Source organism: Diospyros lotus, chromosome 6, assembly GCF_014633365.1.
Source record: "Diospyros lotus cultivar Yz01 chromosome 6, ASM1463336v1, whole genome shotgun sequence".
Classification (NCBI taxonomy): Eukaryota; Viridiplantae; Streptophyta; class Magnoliopsida; order Ericales; family Ebenaceae; genus Diospyros; species Diospyros lotus.
Window position 1 is genome coordinate 11036989 of NC_068343.1, and position 19314 is coordinate 11056302.

General features: G+C 37.7%; 1 protein-coding gene across 5 annotated transcripts; it reads right to left on the reverse strand.

Annotated features, from left to right (window-relative positions):
• Positions 1–56: 56 nt before the first annotated feature.
• LOC127804781 (protein ANTHESIS POMOTING FACTOR 1) lies at positions 57–18685 on the reverse strand. 5 transcript variants are annotated; one of them, XR_008023737.1, is made up of 12 exons: positions 18558–18677; positions 18317–18408; positions 5805–5905; positions 4914–5014; positions 4543–4811; positions 4351–4464; positions 4106–4243; positions 3918–4002; positions 2976–3025; positions 1788–1979; positions 1619–1697; positions 57–864 (listed from the first exon to the last, which is right to left on the reverse strand). XR_008023737.1 is itself a non-coding variant. In XM_052341787.1 (12 exons), the coding sequence occupies exons 1-11, from the start codon at positions 18562–18564 to the stop codon at positions 1836–1838; spliced, it is 999 nt and encodes a 332-aa protein (XP_052197747.1). In that variant the 5' UTR covers positions 18565–18673; the 3' UTR covers positions 57–1697; positions 1788–1835. The 5 variants fall into 5 exon arrangements, 3 of the variants coding, with proteins under 3 accessions (XP_052197747.1, XP_052197746.1, XP_052197748.1); XR_008023736.1 differs by having other exon boundaries at positions 57–867; XM_052341787.1 differs by having other exon boundaries at positions 57–1697; positions 4543–4642; positions 4745–4811; positions 18558–18673.
• Positions 18686–19314: the final 629 nt, after the last annotated feature.

Consider the following 19314-nt stretch of genomic DNA (forward strand, 5'->3'; position numbering starts at 1 on the left):
TCAGTTTTCACACTTCACCCCAACTACATTCTCTCTCTCTCTCTCTCTGGTTTCTGTTTTTTTTTTTTTTGGTTCTATTTTTTTATTTATTTTTCACCCTAAATATAAAGATCTTGTAAAGGATAAAATCATGTATAAAAATGAATAATGAGCCGGAATCTATCGAGCTAATCTCACCTGGTGGGAGTAACACTAAATATGTAATTTTTGTAGTCACCACTAGCCAAGGACCTTCAATTCTTGAGCATTTTATACTATAGCTAGATAGTTCCAAGAACGCTAATCAATTTTTAAAAGCAATTTATGGGAAGCCAACTTAAAAGGATGTGCGATTGCTAGATCAACCAGGTGATATGACAGCACAGTTGAACCAACAAACATCCAAAATAATGGTGCAAATACCTGAAATACAAATCTCGTTGGAAGAAACAGGGTGGACGAGAACCTCTGACGGCAGGTAATAGGAAACTGAGTTAGAAAACAGTAACAAATATGTTTGGCAGCTACATTTAGATGACAATAGATATATGCCATCAATAGCCATAAATATGAACTGCTAAGAACAAGGCTAATAATCTGAAGTTTACCCTATTTGAAGCATATAACTAAAGATCCTTAATCTTATTCCAAGTAACGAAGCAGGCCAGCAGCACAAGCATTTCATGAGGGTATCCACTGAATCAAGCAACAAGGATTGGAACTCCAATCAATTTAAGCTTAGATGTCCAAATGCATCATCTCCAAACTTGGTCGAGAAATGTTCACCATAGAAGTCAATTAGACTTCTGTTTATACTCCAAATTCATGGTATTAAGTTAAAGAAGAGTTCCCACGTCCAGCTGCAATTGCCCAGAAAGTTCTCTGCTGCTGGTAAAAGTAGACTTTATAAGGAGTAAGAGGGCTAAGAAAAGCAATTCCAGGAAATTAGTCAACAGATATGCATCTGAAGCTCTGCAGCAAAGACAACAAGACTGGCAAGAAGAAATTAGCAGCATCCTTCCACATTAGTCGTTCACACCAAGGAATCATTTGGACCAAGATAATTAAGCCATACGTCAAGGAGTTTCCTGGTTGCAAGCTTTTGTTGCCAAGCTTATTCTCTAAGTTGGCTGTAATTTGATATGATATATCAATAATATGTCACACCATGATTCTCTAAGACCTAAAACGGATGCCCATACTTTGAGCAGATCATCACAGAAGCTATTGTAGTAAATATCACTCTGAATTAACTGTATTTTGAGTTCATTTATTTATGAGGACCCTACCAATATCTAGGCACCTCAAAACTCAATATCTTCGTGTGCCAGGGCTAGATCTTCATCCACGGATAGGCTATTTTTTCTTATTTGTTTTTCCTTTACATTGGAACCATAGGTGACAAAGCAAACTTCATTTAATTTTAGCTACAATAGATCAGAAGTACTGGAGAGAATTTGTAGATCAGGTGAATCTCCATAGTTCAAATTAATTAAATGAGAACTATCGTGATATTTGTTGATATAGGAAGAAAATCACGGACCAATCTTCATTATGAAGCACTGTACAATCGATAAACAGTCTGATAACATATCTCAAGCTATGTAAATAACATTTTGGTACCTGAAATACAGATTACCTTCATAAAGTATAAATTATGATACAGAAAGGAGTACACGCGCTACCATCCGTCCTTCAGCTGTTCTTGAAATGCAACTCTGTAGCAGACATCAAATGTGGCCAAATGAAGTTGGGTTCTGTTATCAGTCTGCAGTCTACAAATAATTGAAACAGGAAAGACAACAAACCTGACTGCTGCTTAATAAAAAGACATGAACACATGCCAAATGGAAATTTTATTTTCTTCCAACATAAGCTCCCAATTTAGATAAGTCAGGAATCCAGAAAGATAATTCAGAAGAACCAGTGACAAACATTAGGCTTCCTGAAGCCCACTTTATGACTGGTGGTTCTGTTTCAGTACTCAACCAACTTGCAACCTAGACAAGGCAAGAATGATCGTTACCATTTAAGTCAGGCAAAAACAAAGCTAGAAATCATAGTAAATATGAAGATTAATACAGCAAGATGGTTTCATGTCTGAGTTAAGAACTGAACGTTGATTTTCCAGGCAAAAGAAATTGTCAAATTGAATAAAATTCCTTGGAAAAGTTTACCCAGCAAAAAAAAGAAGAAGAATAAAATTCTTTAGTGCTTCTTTTGACTGCCAAAACAACCCAGAGAAAGTGAACTTTTGAAATTTGAACAACTTGATGGAGCTGGAAGGTTCTGGCAGAATCACAATTATACTGCAGTTTTCTCACATTTCTCGTGACTTAAAAGATATGCAAAATACAATGACATAAAAGGATCTCATCATTAGATGGTAGACCACATAAGTAGGAAAATCAGCACAAAAGATAGCACAGAGAGAGAAAGAGAGAGAATGCGCAATATGCTCAGCGAAAAAGATTAGAACCATCTTCAGTACTTCTACTTCCAAACCCTGAAGAAAAATGCAGTACGCATTTATTTATCACTCTTGTGAGTACCAAAATATGAACTCTACATAGCTTTAACAGTTTTGGTGAAAAATATTGTATGAAGGCAAATGAATGCTCAAAATGATCAGTAAATAAGATTACAACCATCTTTAGTAAATTGCAGCATATCCACATTTGATCACTTTTGATTGAACATGTCAAACAGAGGGTGAGCTAGATAGCTTTGGTAAGGTTGCTCCTTTGTGGCTTGAAGTTCATGAGTCAAGTAGTAAAAACTACTTCTTTGTAAACCAAGGGTAAGGCAGCGTACAAAGACAACCTTCCCTTGACCCTCAAAAAAGAAAAAAGCTCACGTACCAAATATGTCAAAATATGAATTCTACATGCTTCAAGGTTGTTAGTGAAGAAGATTGTAGTAGAACAGGATGTCACCATGCAACTTATTAAGGTGGAATGTTCAGTGATCAAGAGAAGAAAAATCAGTTGTCTTACTTCTTTGCCACTTCGAACACTCCAGGCATACACACTGCCATCACCTGAACCTGCCAAGTAGTTGAAACAAGAAAGCATCAGCGTCTAGAGGGCAAGATTAGGCATTTTTCCAGATTACCCACTGAAAAATATTGGATACAGTTATATAACCATGAATTAGAACAGGTAAACCAAGTGCACGAGGCCCCCGCATTACGAGCTCTAGGGAGGGTCAATTGTACATAGCCTTACCCTTTCTTAGCAAATAGGTTGTTTCCTAACTTGAATCTGTAACCTCTAGGTCACAATGGAACAACCTTCCACAACAAAGGCTCACCTTCAGTTATAACCATGAATTATCACCCAAAAAAAAGTACAGCTGAAGTTTAAAAGAACAGGAATTTTAGACCAAAACAATTATTAGATGAGAGGACAACCTAGAAAAATGTAATTAGAATTGAATGCTTATAGAAGTTCATTCCTCCTGATGAAAACAGAAAATAACATTCATAATAAGACATCAGTAACAGATAAAAGCAACAACAACAAACAATAACACCACCTAGCTTTAATCCCTTAGGTGGAGTTGGCTACATTGATTCTAACTCACCAGTCATTTTCTATCTATGACATTATCAAAGCTACTATATCCCAACGTCATGCCTAAGAATTCTCCACTAAGTTTCTTTAGTCCTCTCAACCTGTTTTGCTACAAACTTTTTCCCTTCTATCCACTTTCCTCACTAGTTCATCCATTGTTTCTTAACTCAATTACGCTCATATTTTGTACAAGTCAGACCTTAACAGTATAAAAATAACAAGGTTACCAAAATATTTCTTTAATTTATAGTGACATTTACAGCACCACTGGAGGGTCCCCTAGCAGATTCCTCTCAGCAGCTAGAGAATCAAAGATGTGTTGGATGATCAAAACACTTTGAGCTGAAAGCATACTTCCATCACCTGATATAACAAACATTCCCTCAGGGCTGAAAGATGCCTCCAAGGTGGACTGACTTAAAACTGGCTTCACGTTGAATGTGGATAACTAAATTCAGATTCACCACAAAAAGTACATCAGAGGAATGGTATAATGCTGGCAAGTTCCTGTTAAAGCATTTTGCTGAAGTTGAACGAGGAAAATAGCTTACAAGTGTTCCACGGAATGATTCATGAACATGAATATGTCCATCAGCAGTAGTCAGAAGCATAAGCCTCCCATCATTACTGAATTTGACAACATTTGCATCGGAAATATCTCCCCCAACAGAGAATATATCAAAAGGACCCTTCAAAATTCAAATTTTACCATGTTAAACTTTGGTGTAATTGACAGATATGGACAAAAGAATCTCTCCTAGCAGTTGCCATATGTTCCTAGATATCAGCTACCAACCTTTTCATACTTTCGAGTATCAAACATCCTTATGCATCCACCAAAAGCAATTGCAAAGACAAGCCCTTGATCATCATAAGCAGTTGCAGGCCTACCTTGTACACGTAAGAGACCCTAAAATACAGGGGGATAAAATAGAGTACCAATTAAACATATTTCAAGAACAAGCATTGAGATGTCAAGACCTCACACCTGACACTTCTCAGCTCTCTGATCCCAAAGCAGAACTGTTCTATCAAGAGAACCTGAGATAAAGTACTCTTTTTGAGAGCACAAGCTAAGGGAGACAACCCTATCAAAACCAAAAACAGAAAATGTTTCTGCCATATAATTTTTGCAGTTCAGAAGCAGTAAGTAGGAGGCAAAACAAATCCAATGATTGTTAAAATGGTACCTATCATGGTGACCCTTGAAGTATCGCAAGTACTTGTTGTCATGCAATGAGAGGAGCCTCAGTGATTCTGAATATTAAAATTAAATTTGTATTTCTCAAAAACCTTTAGTAATGAGTACATCATTCCAGTAAACCTTACACCTGCAAACATTATTTTTGATCTACATACCATCCCAACCATTCTTAGAGGAGTATATAATTGTTGTGGGATGAGAAGTAAAGGAAACTAGGTCAACCCCATACTTTTTGCTGTTAATCGTCTTCAAACACCTGGTACCAACAAATAAGGTTCCTCAGCACTTCATGCCAACAGGAGAAAGAACTGAAGTTACTGAAAGTTTATAAAATTATCCAAGAATCAATTGATAAATGAATAGACATGAACAACTTTGAATGGGCAATGAAACTGAACCAGGCAGAAGTGCACTACTCCAAGCAAATGTGCATATGCATAGATATTGACAAGTACAAGTACATATACAGCCATGAATAAACTTATAATAATAATAATATATTATTCAAAGCCAGGTAAGGATGGTAAAAACTTCAGAACAAAGTATTCATGGATTTTAAATTTCAATTGCAGTAAAGCCGAAGAAATAAGTCGTCTACATGCTAGGGCTCTTTGTCTAATTTTCACAGCTCAAGTTATTCGTATAAGGCTTCAACAGACCTACCAGGATGTTTCAAACAGATAGTTTGGAATTGTTGAATGAGGAAATGTGACGTGGAATGCATTACATCAACATTAAATCTCTCAAAAGTGAATCCTAAATAGCCAAGCATTCAAAATTATTATTTTTTTAAGAAAATATTTGAAACTTTTGATAAAGTCATGTCAAAACAAACCAGATATATTTCGTAGTCAATATCCCCAATTAAAGAGAAAAAAATAAATAAATTAACAGATACACAGACTAGGTCTACAAAGATTGTTCACAAGCCTTAGGGATGGGGGATACAAAAATAGAAGAAACTACATTTTCTGAACAACTAAGTCCAAATTAAGCTATATGGCAAAAAGAAACAATTCCGTGTCAAATACAGAAGGATGGCATACATGGCATTGGCAACATCATAAAGGCGAATAGATTCATCATCACTAGCTGTCACCAAAAAGCTAGATGTCCTGTGAAAATCCATTGAGCTGATTCTACCATTCTGCAAATGGTGATTGGAATGTCAGAAAAGTAGAACAAGTAGAGCAAAAACTAATACAGAAAAGGGAGCTCCAGAAGAGAATAGAAAAAATTGACCAAAAAAAAAAAATAGAATCTGTTGAAGCATGATGAGATATGTGTGTATGGTAATATGTGTACGTGTGGAGGTCAAAGATGCAGCAGATATCATTAGATTCCTTCCTAATCTAGAATAAGAAGTTTCCTAAGTCTGACTTAGGAAACTTTCCTAATAGTGTAAATATGTATCCTTTATGTATCTCTTCCTTATGTGGTATTTCTTGTAGAAGGTAGGTTTCTATAGTTTCTATATGTCTTTTCTCTTCTCCTCTATAAGAGGACCCCCATCGTGTACATTATGATTAAGTGAGAAAGATTATTATTCAATTCTTCTACATGGTATCAGAGCCAATGATTCCGTCCTGATCTGCCTTGAACCCCAAGTGTGCCTTCATTGCACAGTGTTTCCTCTGCTCCCTCTAAAGCCTTCATTGCTTCCTCCTTGTTCAACCGATCTGTCCAGTGAACATGTCAGAATTCTTAGAGGCTGCTCCCACTGTGATAATTGGAGAATCAACTCCGGTTGAACAGCCTATTGGAATGAGAGATTTGCCTAGTGTGCATCAGTCCTCCCGTCTGGATGGTAGGAACTACCCACAGTGGACTCAACTCATCAGGATCTTCCTCAAAGGCCGGGGGAAGATCAGCCACTTAACTAGACCTCCACCAAAGGACTCGGATCCTACCTTCATAGTATGGGATGTTGAGGACTCTCTCATTGTGTCTTGGCTATGGAGTGCAATGCAGCCCGAGATTAGTAAGAACTTCATGTTTTTAAGCACAACAAAGGAGATATGGGAAACGATGAGGCAAACCTACTCAAAGGTTTAGGATGCCTTGGTGATCTTTGAGATCAAGACCAAGATTGGCTCTACTAGACAAGGTCAGTTAACTGTTACAGATTATTATAATAGGATGAAGGGATTATGGTTGGAGTTTGATCATTATCAAGACATAAAAATGGTGTGCAGTGAGGATGCTGCCACCCTCAATTGAATTTTCGAAAGAGATAGAATTGTTGAGTTTCTAGCATGCCTAAATCCCGAATTTGATCAAGTAAGAATTTAGGTTCTTGGTAGAGATAAACTCCCAACTCTAAATGAAGTGTTTGCCATTGTTAGGAGTGAGGAAAACCGAAGAGGTGCCATGCTCAATGAGCATAGCCCTGAAAGTTTAGCTTTGATGACTAGCAACAAAAAGGGAGCAAGATTTAAAGTTGGGAAGTCAAAAGCTCAAACCAAGAACTTAGGCTGGGAGGGGCAGTGGTGTACCTACTGTAAGAAACCTTGGCACACTAGGGAGGCGTGCTTTAAATTGCATGGGATGGAGGCAGTTTTGAATAAGATAGGAGGGTTCAGGAACATGAAGCACCAGGTTTATCTCTCAAACAAGGAGCAGGAGGAAAAGCATCTAGAACTAATCTTAATCAGTTGAATGTAGAGGAGATTAACAAGCTGAAATCCTTCCTAAGGACAATCCAAGATGGAGCATCCTATTCTCTTGCACAACAAGGTAAATATCTAAACTTTGGTTCTTTTTCAGCCTCCAAAACTGATAGGACTAACATGTGGATCCTTGATTTGGGACCCACTGATCACATGACCCCTAACCTTCATGTTTTAGAGACATACGAGCCTCTTGAAACCACCAAACAGATTACTATTGCCAATGGGACCTCTGTTTCCTATCACAAGACAGGGCAAAGTCAATCTTAGCTCTCATTTATCTATTAACCGGGTACTTCATGTACTTAATTTGGCTACCAATCTTATTTACATTCATCAGCTTACTAAAGACCTAAATTGCCATGCTATTTTTCCTCCACATATGTGTAAATTTCAGGCCATGGACACGGGAAAGATGATTGGTGTGGCTGATGAACAAAATGGGTTGTATGTCTTACAAGGGGAGAGTGATTGTCCTAAAAGGAGACAAGTGAGGATTGCTTGTTCATCCCAATCAGCTTCAGATCTTTCTACTATTTGGCTCCATCATTTTAGACTAGGTCATCCCCCCTTTGTTCTGTTAAAAGGGATGTTTCCTACCTTGTTTAAGACTCTAGACCCTAGTAGTTTTCAATGTGATATGTGTGTAATGGCTAAACACCATTGAGTGTCCTATCCAATTAGCAATAAAATTTCATCCAAGCCATTTTCTTTAATCCATTATGATGTTTGGGGGCCATCCAAGACAACTGTTCTAGGGCAAAATGGTTTATTTCTTTTATAGATAATTGTACTCGCATGTGTTGGGTTTTTTCGCTAAAAGATACGGCTGCCATTGGGTCTGTCTTACCATATTTTTGCAAAATGATCTCCACTCAATTTGGCACACCTATCTAGAAATTTAGGACTTATAATGCAAGGGATTATTTCAATAATCACTTGCATCAGTTTTTCCAACAAGAGGGGATAGTCCATAAATCTTCCTACATAGATACTCCACAACAGAATGGAGTAGCGGAAGATGAGACATCTCCTCAATGTGACCCGAACTCTTCTTCATCATCACCATGTCCCTAAACATTTTTTGGGGGAAGCTATTTTAACAACAACTTATGTGATTAATAGGGTTCCATCTAGGGTTCTCAACAACTGAAGTCCTTTCCAATGTCTAGCATCCTTTTTCCCATATCTAAGTTTGCATTCTTCTCTACCTCTTAGAGTGTTTGGGTATGTACGTTTTGTTCACATTCCTAAAGTCAATCGGGACAAACTTAATCCTAGAGCTCATAGATGTGTCTTCCTTGGGTATTTTCCTACCCAAGAAGGCTATAAATGTTACAACCCTACTTCACAAAAGTTCTATGTCTCCAAAGAAGTCACCTTTGTTGAGTCTCAATCATTTTTTGGTTCTCCTCAAGCTAGACCTCAGGGGGAGGCTGTAGGGGATGGGGATCAAGACCCTAGGAATTTCTTCCCTACCCTAGAATCAACAACATCAAGCTCTAGTAAGCTTGATGGCACTGATCAACTCCCTAATCTGATTCTTTATCCTTCTCCTCAACATACTTCTCCACTTAATTCCTCTCATCAAAATACAAACTACAATGAACAAGCAGATCAACGGCTATCATCCCCTGTTAGGTTTAAGGGCTCTCCTTATGTATTCAAAAGAAGGCAACCCATTGATGATCCGCAGCCTGCACCACCATCGACTCCTAACCCAAGTATGGAAGTAACAACTCATGGAGATTCCATTCCAGCCCTATCTAACCTTGAACCTATTGATCTAGACCTACCCATTGCTGTTATAAAAGGGGTCAGAAATTGTACTAAACATCCTTTAGCCAATAATCTATCCTACCATCGCCTTTCCCAAAGCCATAAAAGCTTCCTAACATCCTTGATGCTATTGTTATTCCAAAATCAGTGGAGGCACTAAAGGATCAAAAATGGAAGGAGGTTATGTTGGAGGAGATAAGGGCTCTAAATAAAAATCAGACCTGGGAATTAGTGTTTAGATCCAAGGGAGTCGAGCCAGTGGGCTACAAGTGGGTCTTCAATTTAAAATACAAGGCTGATGGCACCCTAGAAAGGTATAACACAAGACTGGTGGTTAAGGGCTATACTCAATCCTATGGCATACACTACCTTGAGACTTTTACCTCAGTGGCAAAGATGACCACAGTTCGAGTCTTTATATCCTTAGCAGCTACTTTTGGGTGGAAGTTGCAACAACTTAATGTCAAAAACGCCTTTTTACATAGAGATTTGGAAGAGGAGGCATTCATGGAGTTACCTCCAGGATTTCAACAAGGAGCAGCAAGACAAGTATACAGGCTTAAGAAGGCTTTGTATGGGCTCAAGCAATCCCCACAAGCCTAGTTTAGCTGGTTCTCTAAGGCTATGAACTCTATGGGGTACTCTCAGAGTAGAGGGGATCATACCCTCTTCATCAAGCATTTGGGAGAAAAGGTAACAGCCTTACTAGTTTATGTTGATGACATTGTGGTGATAGGAAATAATGAAGAACATAAACTTCTCAAGCAGAATTTAGCCAAGGTGTTATTCAAGTTTTGCATTGAATGGCTGGAAATTCTAAAAGGACTCTGTTATATTAGGCTAATGTGCAGCAGTGGCAAATTAGGAAATAAAAGGCTAATTGCATGTAAATTTAAGTGAGGGGTAGATAGGGCATTTGTCCAGGTATTCTCTCATTGTAACTCACGCCTCTTATGTCTATAAATAAGAGGTGTGGGGTAGTCTGTCGAGAGCCTGATATATTAATCATACTCATTGATTGTGAGAGCTGTATTGCTAGAGAAAAGATAGAAGAGATATCTTCGTAATCTTGCAGTGAGGGTTTTTGGTCTTTTAGTGAGGATCGTGGGGTGTGCGAGTGATTTTAATGTACTGATTTCATCAAGATTATAGTGGATTGCTCTCTCTGTGAAGGCTAGATGTAGGACTAACTTCAATCAATCCGAACCAGGATAAATCTCGATATATTGAGTGGTTTGATTGCTCTAACTCTATTCTTTGTCAATTTTTTAATTTCTGTTTATGTTGTATGGTTAAATCGGTGAGAAAGTGCTTAAAGAGTGGTCAAATTTGTTGGTTTATTGGGTGAATTCTTAGACCGACAGTGCTCCCAATTGTAACAAATTGGTATTAGAGTCGGGTCTCTCATCAAGAACCTTCAAGATTCGTTAGAATTTGACACATACTCGCAGGAATGGGTTCTACAGCCTCTATCGCATGGTATGATGTTGAGAAATTCAATGGCCAAAACGATTTGGCCTATGGAAAATGAAGATGAGGGCCTTATTTGGAAACCTAGGTCTAGATAAAGCCTTAGAGGCCGAAAAGAAAATACCTGATACTCTCTCTGAAGAACAAAAAAAAGAAATCTGTGAAAGGAGAAAGGAAACCAACAAGAAAGCATTTAACACTCTAATTCTTAGCCTTGGAGACAGTATTACAGGAGGTGTCAAAGATGACAACCGCGAAAGACCTTTGGAATAGGCTAGAAACCCTCTATATGACTAAAACTCTTTCTACCCAATTATATTTGAAAACAAAGTTCTTTTCTTTCAAGATGGTTGAGAGTCAAAAGTTATAAGATCACATTGATAGTTTTAATAAACTATGTTTAGATCTTGAAAATATTGATATTAAGTATGATGATGAGGATAAGGCATTAGTCTTATTGCACTCACTTCCAAAATCATATGAAACTTTTGTTGACATCTTGAAGCATGGTAGAGACAAATTGGCTCTAGATGATTTTATAGGGGCTTTGAATTCTAAGGAATTACAACATAAAGTAGAGGCTAAAAAGACTGCTGGAGATGTACTAGCAGTGAAATTTAGGACAAAAAAGAGAGAGACTAGACATAAAACTAGGTCTTAGTCAAAAATCTAGAAGTGGCAAGAAAGTGATTAAGTGCTTCCATTGCCATGAGGAAGGGCATATAAAGAAGCATTGTCCAAATAGAAAGAAAGAGTATAATGATAAGTCTAGTCCAGAATTTTCAAACTCCATTTGTGACTATGATAGTGCTGATGCATTAGTAGTGTCTAGCAAGGATGAAAAGGATGTGTGGGTGCTTGATCCGGGGTGTTCATTTCACATGACTCATCACAAAGAATGGTTGCTAGACTATAAGGAAATTGGTGAAGGTAGACTAGTCCTTTTAAGAATAGTGGGAATTGGAAATATTAGACTTAGGATGTATGATGGATTAGTTAAAATTTTAACTAATGTTAGGTATGTTCTTGATTTAAAAAGGAACTTAATATCACTTGGAGAATTAGATAAAAATGACTACTCCTATAAGGGAGACAGTGGAATGCTTAAGGTATTGAGAGCGTCCCTAGTGTGCATGAAGGCTGTCCTTAAGAATGTATGATGGATTAGTTAAAATTTTAACTAATGTTAGGTATGTTCTTGATTTAAAAAGGAACTTAATATCACTTGGAGAATTAGATAAAAATGACTACTCCTATAAGGGAGATAGTGGAATGCTTAAGGTATTGAGAGCATCCCTAGTGTGCATGAAGGCTGTCCTTAAGAATGGCATTTATGTGCTGCAGGCATCCACATTAAGTGGTGATGCAGCCTTAGGAGAAGCAAACTGTAGTGATCAGTCTAGTCTATGGCACTTTAGGATGGCCCATAAGCGATGAAGGCCTTAAGGAGTTGTCTGATCAAGGAATCCTAAGTGCTGGAAAATTTACAGCATTAGACAAGTGTGAAACTTGCATTCTAGGAAAGTCTATTAAAGTCAATTTCCCTAAGAAAGCCACCCACTCATCTCAAGCCCCATTGGATTATATCCATTTGAATTTATGGGGCCCTAGTCAATCCTTGACACATGGAGGAGCAAGATATTTCTTATCCATAATAGATGATTTCTCTAGGATGGTTTGGGTTTTTGTTTTAAAATCAAAAGATCAAACTTTTGAGGTATTTAAAACTTGGAAAATCGTGATAGAAAATCAAATGGGTAAGAAAATAAAGATAATTAGAACTGATAATGGGCTAGAATATTGTAATAAAAATTTCTCTCATATGTGTAGTGAAAATGGCATAGTGAGACACCTAACAGCCCCCGAAAACCCTAGGCAAAATGGCTTGGCTGAGAGGACGAATAGAACCCTCTTAGAGAGGGTGAGATGCATGTTGATACATGCTAGGCTATTTAAGTCTTTTTGGAGAGAAGCTGTAACTACAGCTGCATATTTGATTAATAGGTCCCCCTCGGAAGCCATAGGCTTTAAAACACCTTATGAGAAGTGGAAAGGTCATCAACCAAGCCTTGAGCACATAAAGGTGTTTGGATGTATTGCCTATGCTCATGTAAAGCAAGGCAAGTTAGAACCTAGGGCCAAACGTTGCCTATTTATAGGCTATCCTATAGGGGTGAAGGGTTACAAACTTTGGTGTTTGGAAGAAGATATGGCAAAGACTATTATAAGTAGGGATGTAGTCTTTAAGGAAAACTCTTTCTTGAAAAATGATCCGATAGAGGATGAAAAGGGAAGGCAAAAGAAGCTGTTCAGAAACAGCTTGATTATAATGTTACAAGTGGCAGTCATGATGCTGTAAGAGTTGGTTATGAGGCAACAAGTGACAGTCATGATACTGCCAGCAGCAGTTATGATGCTGCAAGTGACAGCTGAGACTTGGATGATGCTGCTAATGATAGTCCTATGGGCTTAGCAGCAGGCCAGCATAGTGCTGGTATAAGATCCTCTAGTTTAGATAACTTTCAGCTATCAGACATTAATGATTCCTCTAGTTATGATGAAAACCAGCACACTGACAATGCTGGTTCTTCAAGTTCAGGTAGCAGCCCTAGTTTAAATAGGTATAATGTAGCTAGAGATAGGCAAAGGAGAGTAGTAAGACCTCCATCAAGGTTTGGATACTCAGATCTTGTAGCATAAGCACTTACAAGTGCATTAGAGGTAGCTGGAGATGAGTCCCTTTCTTATGAAGAGGCTATGAGATCCAAAGATTCAAATAAATGGCTTGCAGCCATGGAATCTGAAATGGAATCTCTAAGGAAAAATAAAACTTGGACCCTTGTCGATAAACCCTTAGGTAAAAGGGTGGTAGGCTGCAAATGGTTGTATAAGATCAAGGACGAAGCAGGAAATGAATCAAAACCTAGGTACAAGGCTAGGTTAGTAGCAAGAGGATTCACCCAAGTGGAAGGAGTTGATTTTAATGAAGTGTTCTCCCCTATGGTAAGACACACTTCTATAAGGATTTTACTTGATATGACTGCCCATTTAGATCTAATCCTAGAGCAGATGGATGTGGCCACTGCTTTACACCATGATATATTCTAATGGATCAGCCAAGAGGTTTTGAAGTTAGGGGAAAGTAGAAACAAGTTTGCTTGTTGAAAAAGTCCTTATATGGACTTAAGCAATCCCCTAGACAGTGGTATAAGAAATTTGACACATTCATGTTGTGTCAAGGGTTCAAGAGAAGTAATTTTGATAGTTGTGTTTATTTTAGGCATGTTTCTTCTAAGATTTCCATATATCTCCTCCTTTATGTAGATGACATGTTGATAGCAAGTCAATCACATGTGGAGATCCAAAGTTTAAAGCTGAAATTAAATTCAGTCTTGGAAATGAAGGAATTAGGAGAGGCTATGAAGATGTTAGGTATTGAAATATCTAGAAATAGACGACTTAGGAAGGTCCAGCCATCTCAAAAGTCCCATCTCGAGAAGCTCATTAGAAAGTTTCATATGCTTGAGGCAAAGGAAGTCAATGTTCCCTTTGCTCAGCATTTTAAGTTGTCCCACATTCAATCACCGAGTGATGAAGAGAGCATGAGAGAGATGAAGAAAATTCCCTACTGTGTTGTAGGTAGTCTTATGTACTGTATGGTGTGTACAAGGCCGGATTTAGCCCATACTATGAGTGTGGCTAGCATGTTTATGGCTAATCCGGGAAAATACCATTGGATAGTCGTTAAGTGGATATTTGGGTACTTAAAAGGAACAATCAATATGGCTCTAGTTTATGGTGAAACTAGTTTAAATGTAGAGCCTAATATTCTAGGATTCACTGACGTTGATTATGCAAAGGGTATAGATAAGAGGAGATCCCCTACAGGATATGTGTTTAAGGTATGGAATTCAACCATTAGCTGAAAAACCAATTTACAATCTGTAGTGGCTCTCTTTACCACTGAGGCTGAGTATATATCAGTTATTGAAACTATAAAAGAAGCCTTATGGTTGAAAGGTATAGTAGGTGAACTCCTAAGGAAAAATATTAAGGCTACTCTAATGTGTGATGGCTGGCCAAAGTGCTATTCACTTAGCTAAGAATCAAGCTCACCATGAGAGAACTAAGCATATTGATGTGAGGTACCATTTTATTAGGGAGATACTTGAAAAAAAGGAAGTATACCTAATAAAGATGGCTGGTGAGGATAATGCAGTCGATATATTTACTAAGGCAGTGCCTATGGCAAAATTACACCATTGTTTAAGACTCTTGCGGATTATATTATGTAAATGATCAATTTTATGCAAGTCCAGATGATGAGCATCTTGATGAAGGCAAGTTTTCAGGCAGAAACTCAAAGCAAAATGGTGGAGAATTGTTATTCAAGTTTTGCATTGAGTGGCTGGAAATTCTAGAAGGACTTGGTTATATTAGGCTAATATGCAGCAATGGCAAATTAGGAAATAAAAGACTAATTGCACATAAATTTAAGTGAGGGGTAGATAGGGCATTTGTCCGAGTATTCTCTCATTGTAACTCACGCCTCTTATGTCTAAATAAGAGGCGTGGGGTAATCTGTTGAGAGCCTGATATATTGATCGTACTCATTGATTGTGAGAGCTGTATTGCTAGAGAAAAGATAGAAGAGATATCTTTGTAATCTTGTAGTGAAGGTTCTTGGTCTTTCAATGAGGATTGTGGGGTGTGCAAGTGATTTCTATGTACTAATTTTATCAAAATTATAGTGGATTGCTCTCTCTGTGAAGGCTGGATATAGGACTGACTTCAATCAATCCGAACCAGGATAAATCTCAGTGTATTGAGTGGTTGATTGCTCTAACTCTATTCTTTGTCAATTCTTTAATTTTATATTTATGTTGTATGGTTAAATCGGTGAGAGAGTACTTAAAGAGTGGTCATATTTGTTGGTTTATTGGGTGCTGAAATATTGGGTGAATTCTTAGACCAACAGTGCTCCCAATTGTAACACAAGGAATTTGAAATTAAGGACCTTGGGGTGCTGAAATATTTTTTGGGAATTGAAGTAATATACTCTAAGGCAAGGATTTTTTTGTCTCAACATAAGTATGTACATGACTTGCTTGCTAAAACAAGTTTGATAGGAGGAAAAGGAGCAAGTATACCAGTGGATCCTAGCATAAAATTGCAAGAGAATCCTATCGGAGAGGCTATGGATAGGGAGGTTCCAATGGTTAGTGGGTAGGTTGATATATCTCTCTCACAGTAGGCCTGACATAACCTTTCCTATCAGTCTAGTGAGTCAATTCATACACAATCCCACCGAGGAACACATGCATGCCGTGAGGAGAATATTGAACTACCTAAAAGCTACATTGGGCAAAGGCATTCTATTTGCCCCAGGAGCTGATTTAAAGATACAAGGATTCACAAATATCAATTATGGAGGGTCTCTACTTGATAGGAGATTCACAACCGGGTATTGTGTGTTCTTAGGGGGCAACTTGATGTCTTGGAGAAGCAAGGAGTTGTGGCAAGATCAAGTGTTGAGGTAGAATTCAGGACTATGGCTCTTGGTTTGTGTGAGCTGTTATGGCTACAAATCATCCTAGAGGACTTGAAGGTCCAGGTGCAAATGCCTATTGAACTTTTGTGTAATAATCAATCAGCTATTAATATTACCCATAATCCTGTTGAACATGACAGGACAAAGCATATAGAAATTGATCGACACTTCATCAAGGAAAAATTGGAGTCAGGCCTCCTTCATATTCCCTATGCGTCATCCAACCATCAAGTGGCATATGCTCTTACCAAAGGGTTGCCCATCAAACAGTTTGAGGGTCTAGTAAGCAAGCTAGGAATGATAGAGATTCATTCACCAACTTTAGGGAGAGTGTTGAAGCATGATGAGATATGTGTATGGTAATATGGTACGTGTGGAGGTCAAAGATGCAACAAATATCATTAGATTCCTTCCTAATCTAGAATAAGAAGTTTCCTAAGTCTGACTTAGGAAGCATTCCTAATAGTGTAAATATGTATCCTTTATGTATCTCTTTCTTATGCAGTATTTCTTGTAGAAGGTAGGTTTCTATAGTTTCTATATGTATTTTCTCTTCTCCTCTATAAAAGGACCCCCATTGTGTACATTATGATTAAGTGAGAGATTATTATTCAATTCTTCTACAAAATCCAATAATGGAGACAAGATGAATGGAGGCCCCAAAGCAAAGGAAATCATGACCAGAAATAATTTAATAGAATCGTATCAACCATACAGAATATCGAAATTTGGATATCAACCAAAACAAACAAATAGAACAAATATACTTCTAAAAGGAATTGTGTAATGAACCATTAACCCCAACAGATATGAAGAATAAATGGCCACTTGAACTATGCAATTTTGAGTCAATGGCCACTTTTTAGACACTTGAACTTTTTGTTATTTCAAAGACACCCTTGAATTATGCAATTTTGAGTCAATTGTACCTTTGAACTTTTTGAAACAATGTTGTTTCAATTACACCCCTGAACTATGCAATTTCGAGTCAATTGCACACTTCAATAAATTTGTTGAGAACAATGAATTCAGGAGTGTAATTGAAACAATAAAAAATTCAAGGACGCAATTGACTCGAAATTGCAAGTTCATGGGTGTTTTTGAAACAACAAAAAGTTCGAGTATCTAAATGAAAAAAAACATACAAGTACAAGGGTTAAAATATATATTTTGCCAAGAATAAATCGTTGAACTTCAGATGCAGCAAACGAAAAACACGTACCAATCAGGGAAGATTTTAAATTTTGTCTACCTTTTTTATGCAATTTTTTAATGAGTCATATTTGGCTATTGATATTTAACGTTTTCTTGCTCTTTCTTACTTACAGGATTTGCCCCAATAAAAGGTACTTCTTTGTATCATATTTTTACTTCAAAAGAACAGACAAAATCACAAACAGAAGCCTTCGCTTGACATTTATTTAGAAATTTTTAATTGCTTCCACACCTCGTCATTTAGCATTGAAGTGTTAGATGCATCAAATTCTTGTGAATAGTTATGCAGAAAAGTCGAGTGCATCCAATAGAGCTACAGAAAGCATATCTGATATCCTCGTCAAAGTAACAAGCACCATATAGTAACAGCTTTAAGCACACTCTCCTAAAAGTAGTCCAACATCCATCTGGTGATTACCGTTTCTTATTTTATTTCATTATTATCAACGTTCTATCTAGATATCACATGGCCAAACTGATTGAAAGTGGTTCCTTGAGTAACATTACTCTGATAGTTCCCCAGCCATAGACATACGATCGGTGGGCTCTATATAGAACAAAATCAAACCTAATTCACCAGTCATAATTCACGAGCCTAAAACAACATAGAATGCCATGAACCTCATTGCCAAAGAGGAAAGCAAATGTGTTGTTGGTGTATTGATGGTTTAGACTGTCCCAACAACAGTTACTCGTTCATTTATACGTGTGTTTATCTTTTTGTGCAATCACCTTCTAAGGTTGCAACTTGCAAACGAATGGAGCAAATTTTGAGCAAATGAAACCCTAGGTTGCTTGTTCCGGAGAACGTACAAAATTGAAACTGAAGAAACAAGAAATGAATGAGGAGCTGAGACGTGAGAAAGGAAATCACATAGTCGCGAAAGATCATGCCGACTTCCATGCTCTGAAGGATTTCTTCAGTGAGCTCCAACGAGACCTTGTCTTCTCTGTCCGCTTGTCCCCCTGCGCGCAACAAATATCATATTCAAAAAAAAAAAAGAATAAAATAAAACTGGAACTACGATCATTTCAATTATCAACTATCAGAGCGAAGTAAACACGACGAAAGTTCAAATGAAATCGAGAACGGCAACAGGAGGAGGTTGAATTACCCGCCATTGTTATCACCAGTTGAAGTTGCGAACAGAGACTCAGAAGTTAAAAGTGGAAGCGGCAGCCAAGAAAGTAGATTATAGATACTAGCGGGCACTCTGGCCCAACTCCTCAGCGGTTCGGCCTTCTTCTCATCTGTGTTTGGGCTTGGGCCTTCACGGCCTTCTTCTCATCTAATAATTTGTTTTTGTTTTTTTTTTTAACTGAAAAGGACGTATGTGGGGGGGTTTAAACATGATTTTATTATTTTTTTTAGGTATTTAAGTTGAATTTATTGAAAAGATAAACAACTGAAGTCTGGCAAACATTAGATGGCCTTTATTGCAATTTCTCATTCATGCTAATCTGACTCCTCCAATACAGTCTTACCTATCTATCCTTCCTTAAGTACACCAAGTAAATAACAAAGCTTATAACATAATTAATGTAATGGAGAGGCAAGATGTAAGGTTGAAATTAATTAAGTTTCAGCAATCACACGGCTGAGAAAAAAGGAAAAGAGTTACCGACTTACAGATGATCTACAAATTCGCTTAATTATGTTCCTGCACCTCAATTTATACAGTCTCTCTTTAATCTTAATTATCTCACAATAGGAGGAAATTAATTCACACCACCACCCTCCAAATCAAAAGTATATATATATATAGCTATATATAGCTGCTGCACTTTAAATACACAAAGCAGTGAATGCATCTCAGATAACCGGCACCGGCCCCATCCCCTCGGCGGCGCCAACGGAACCAGTACTGGCGG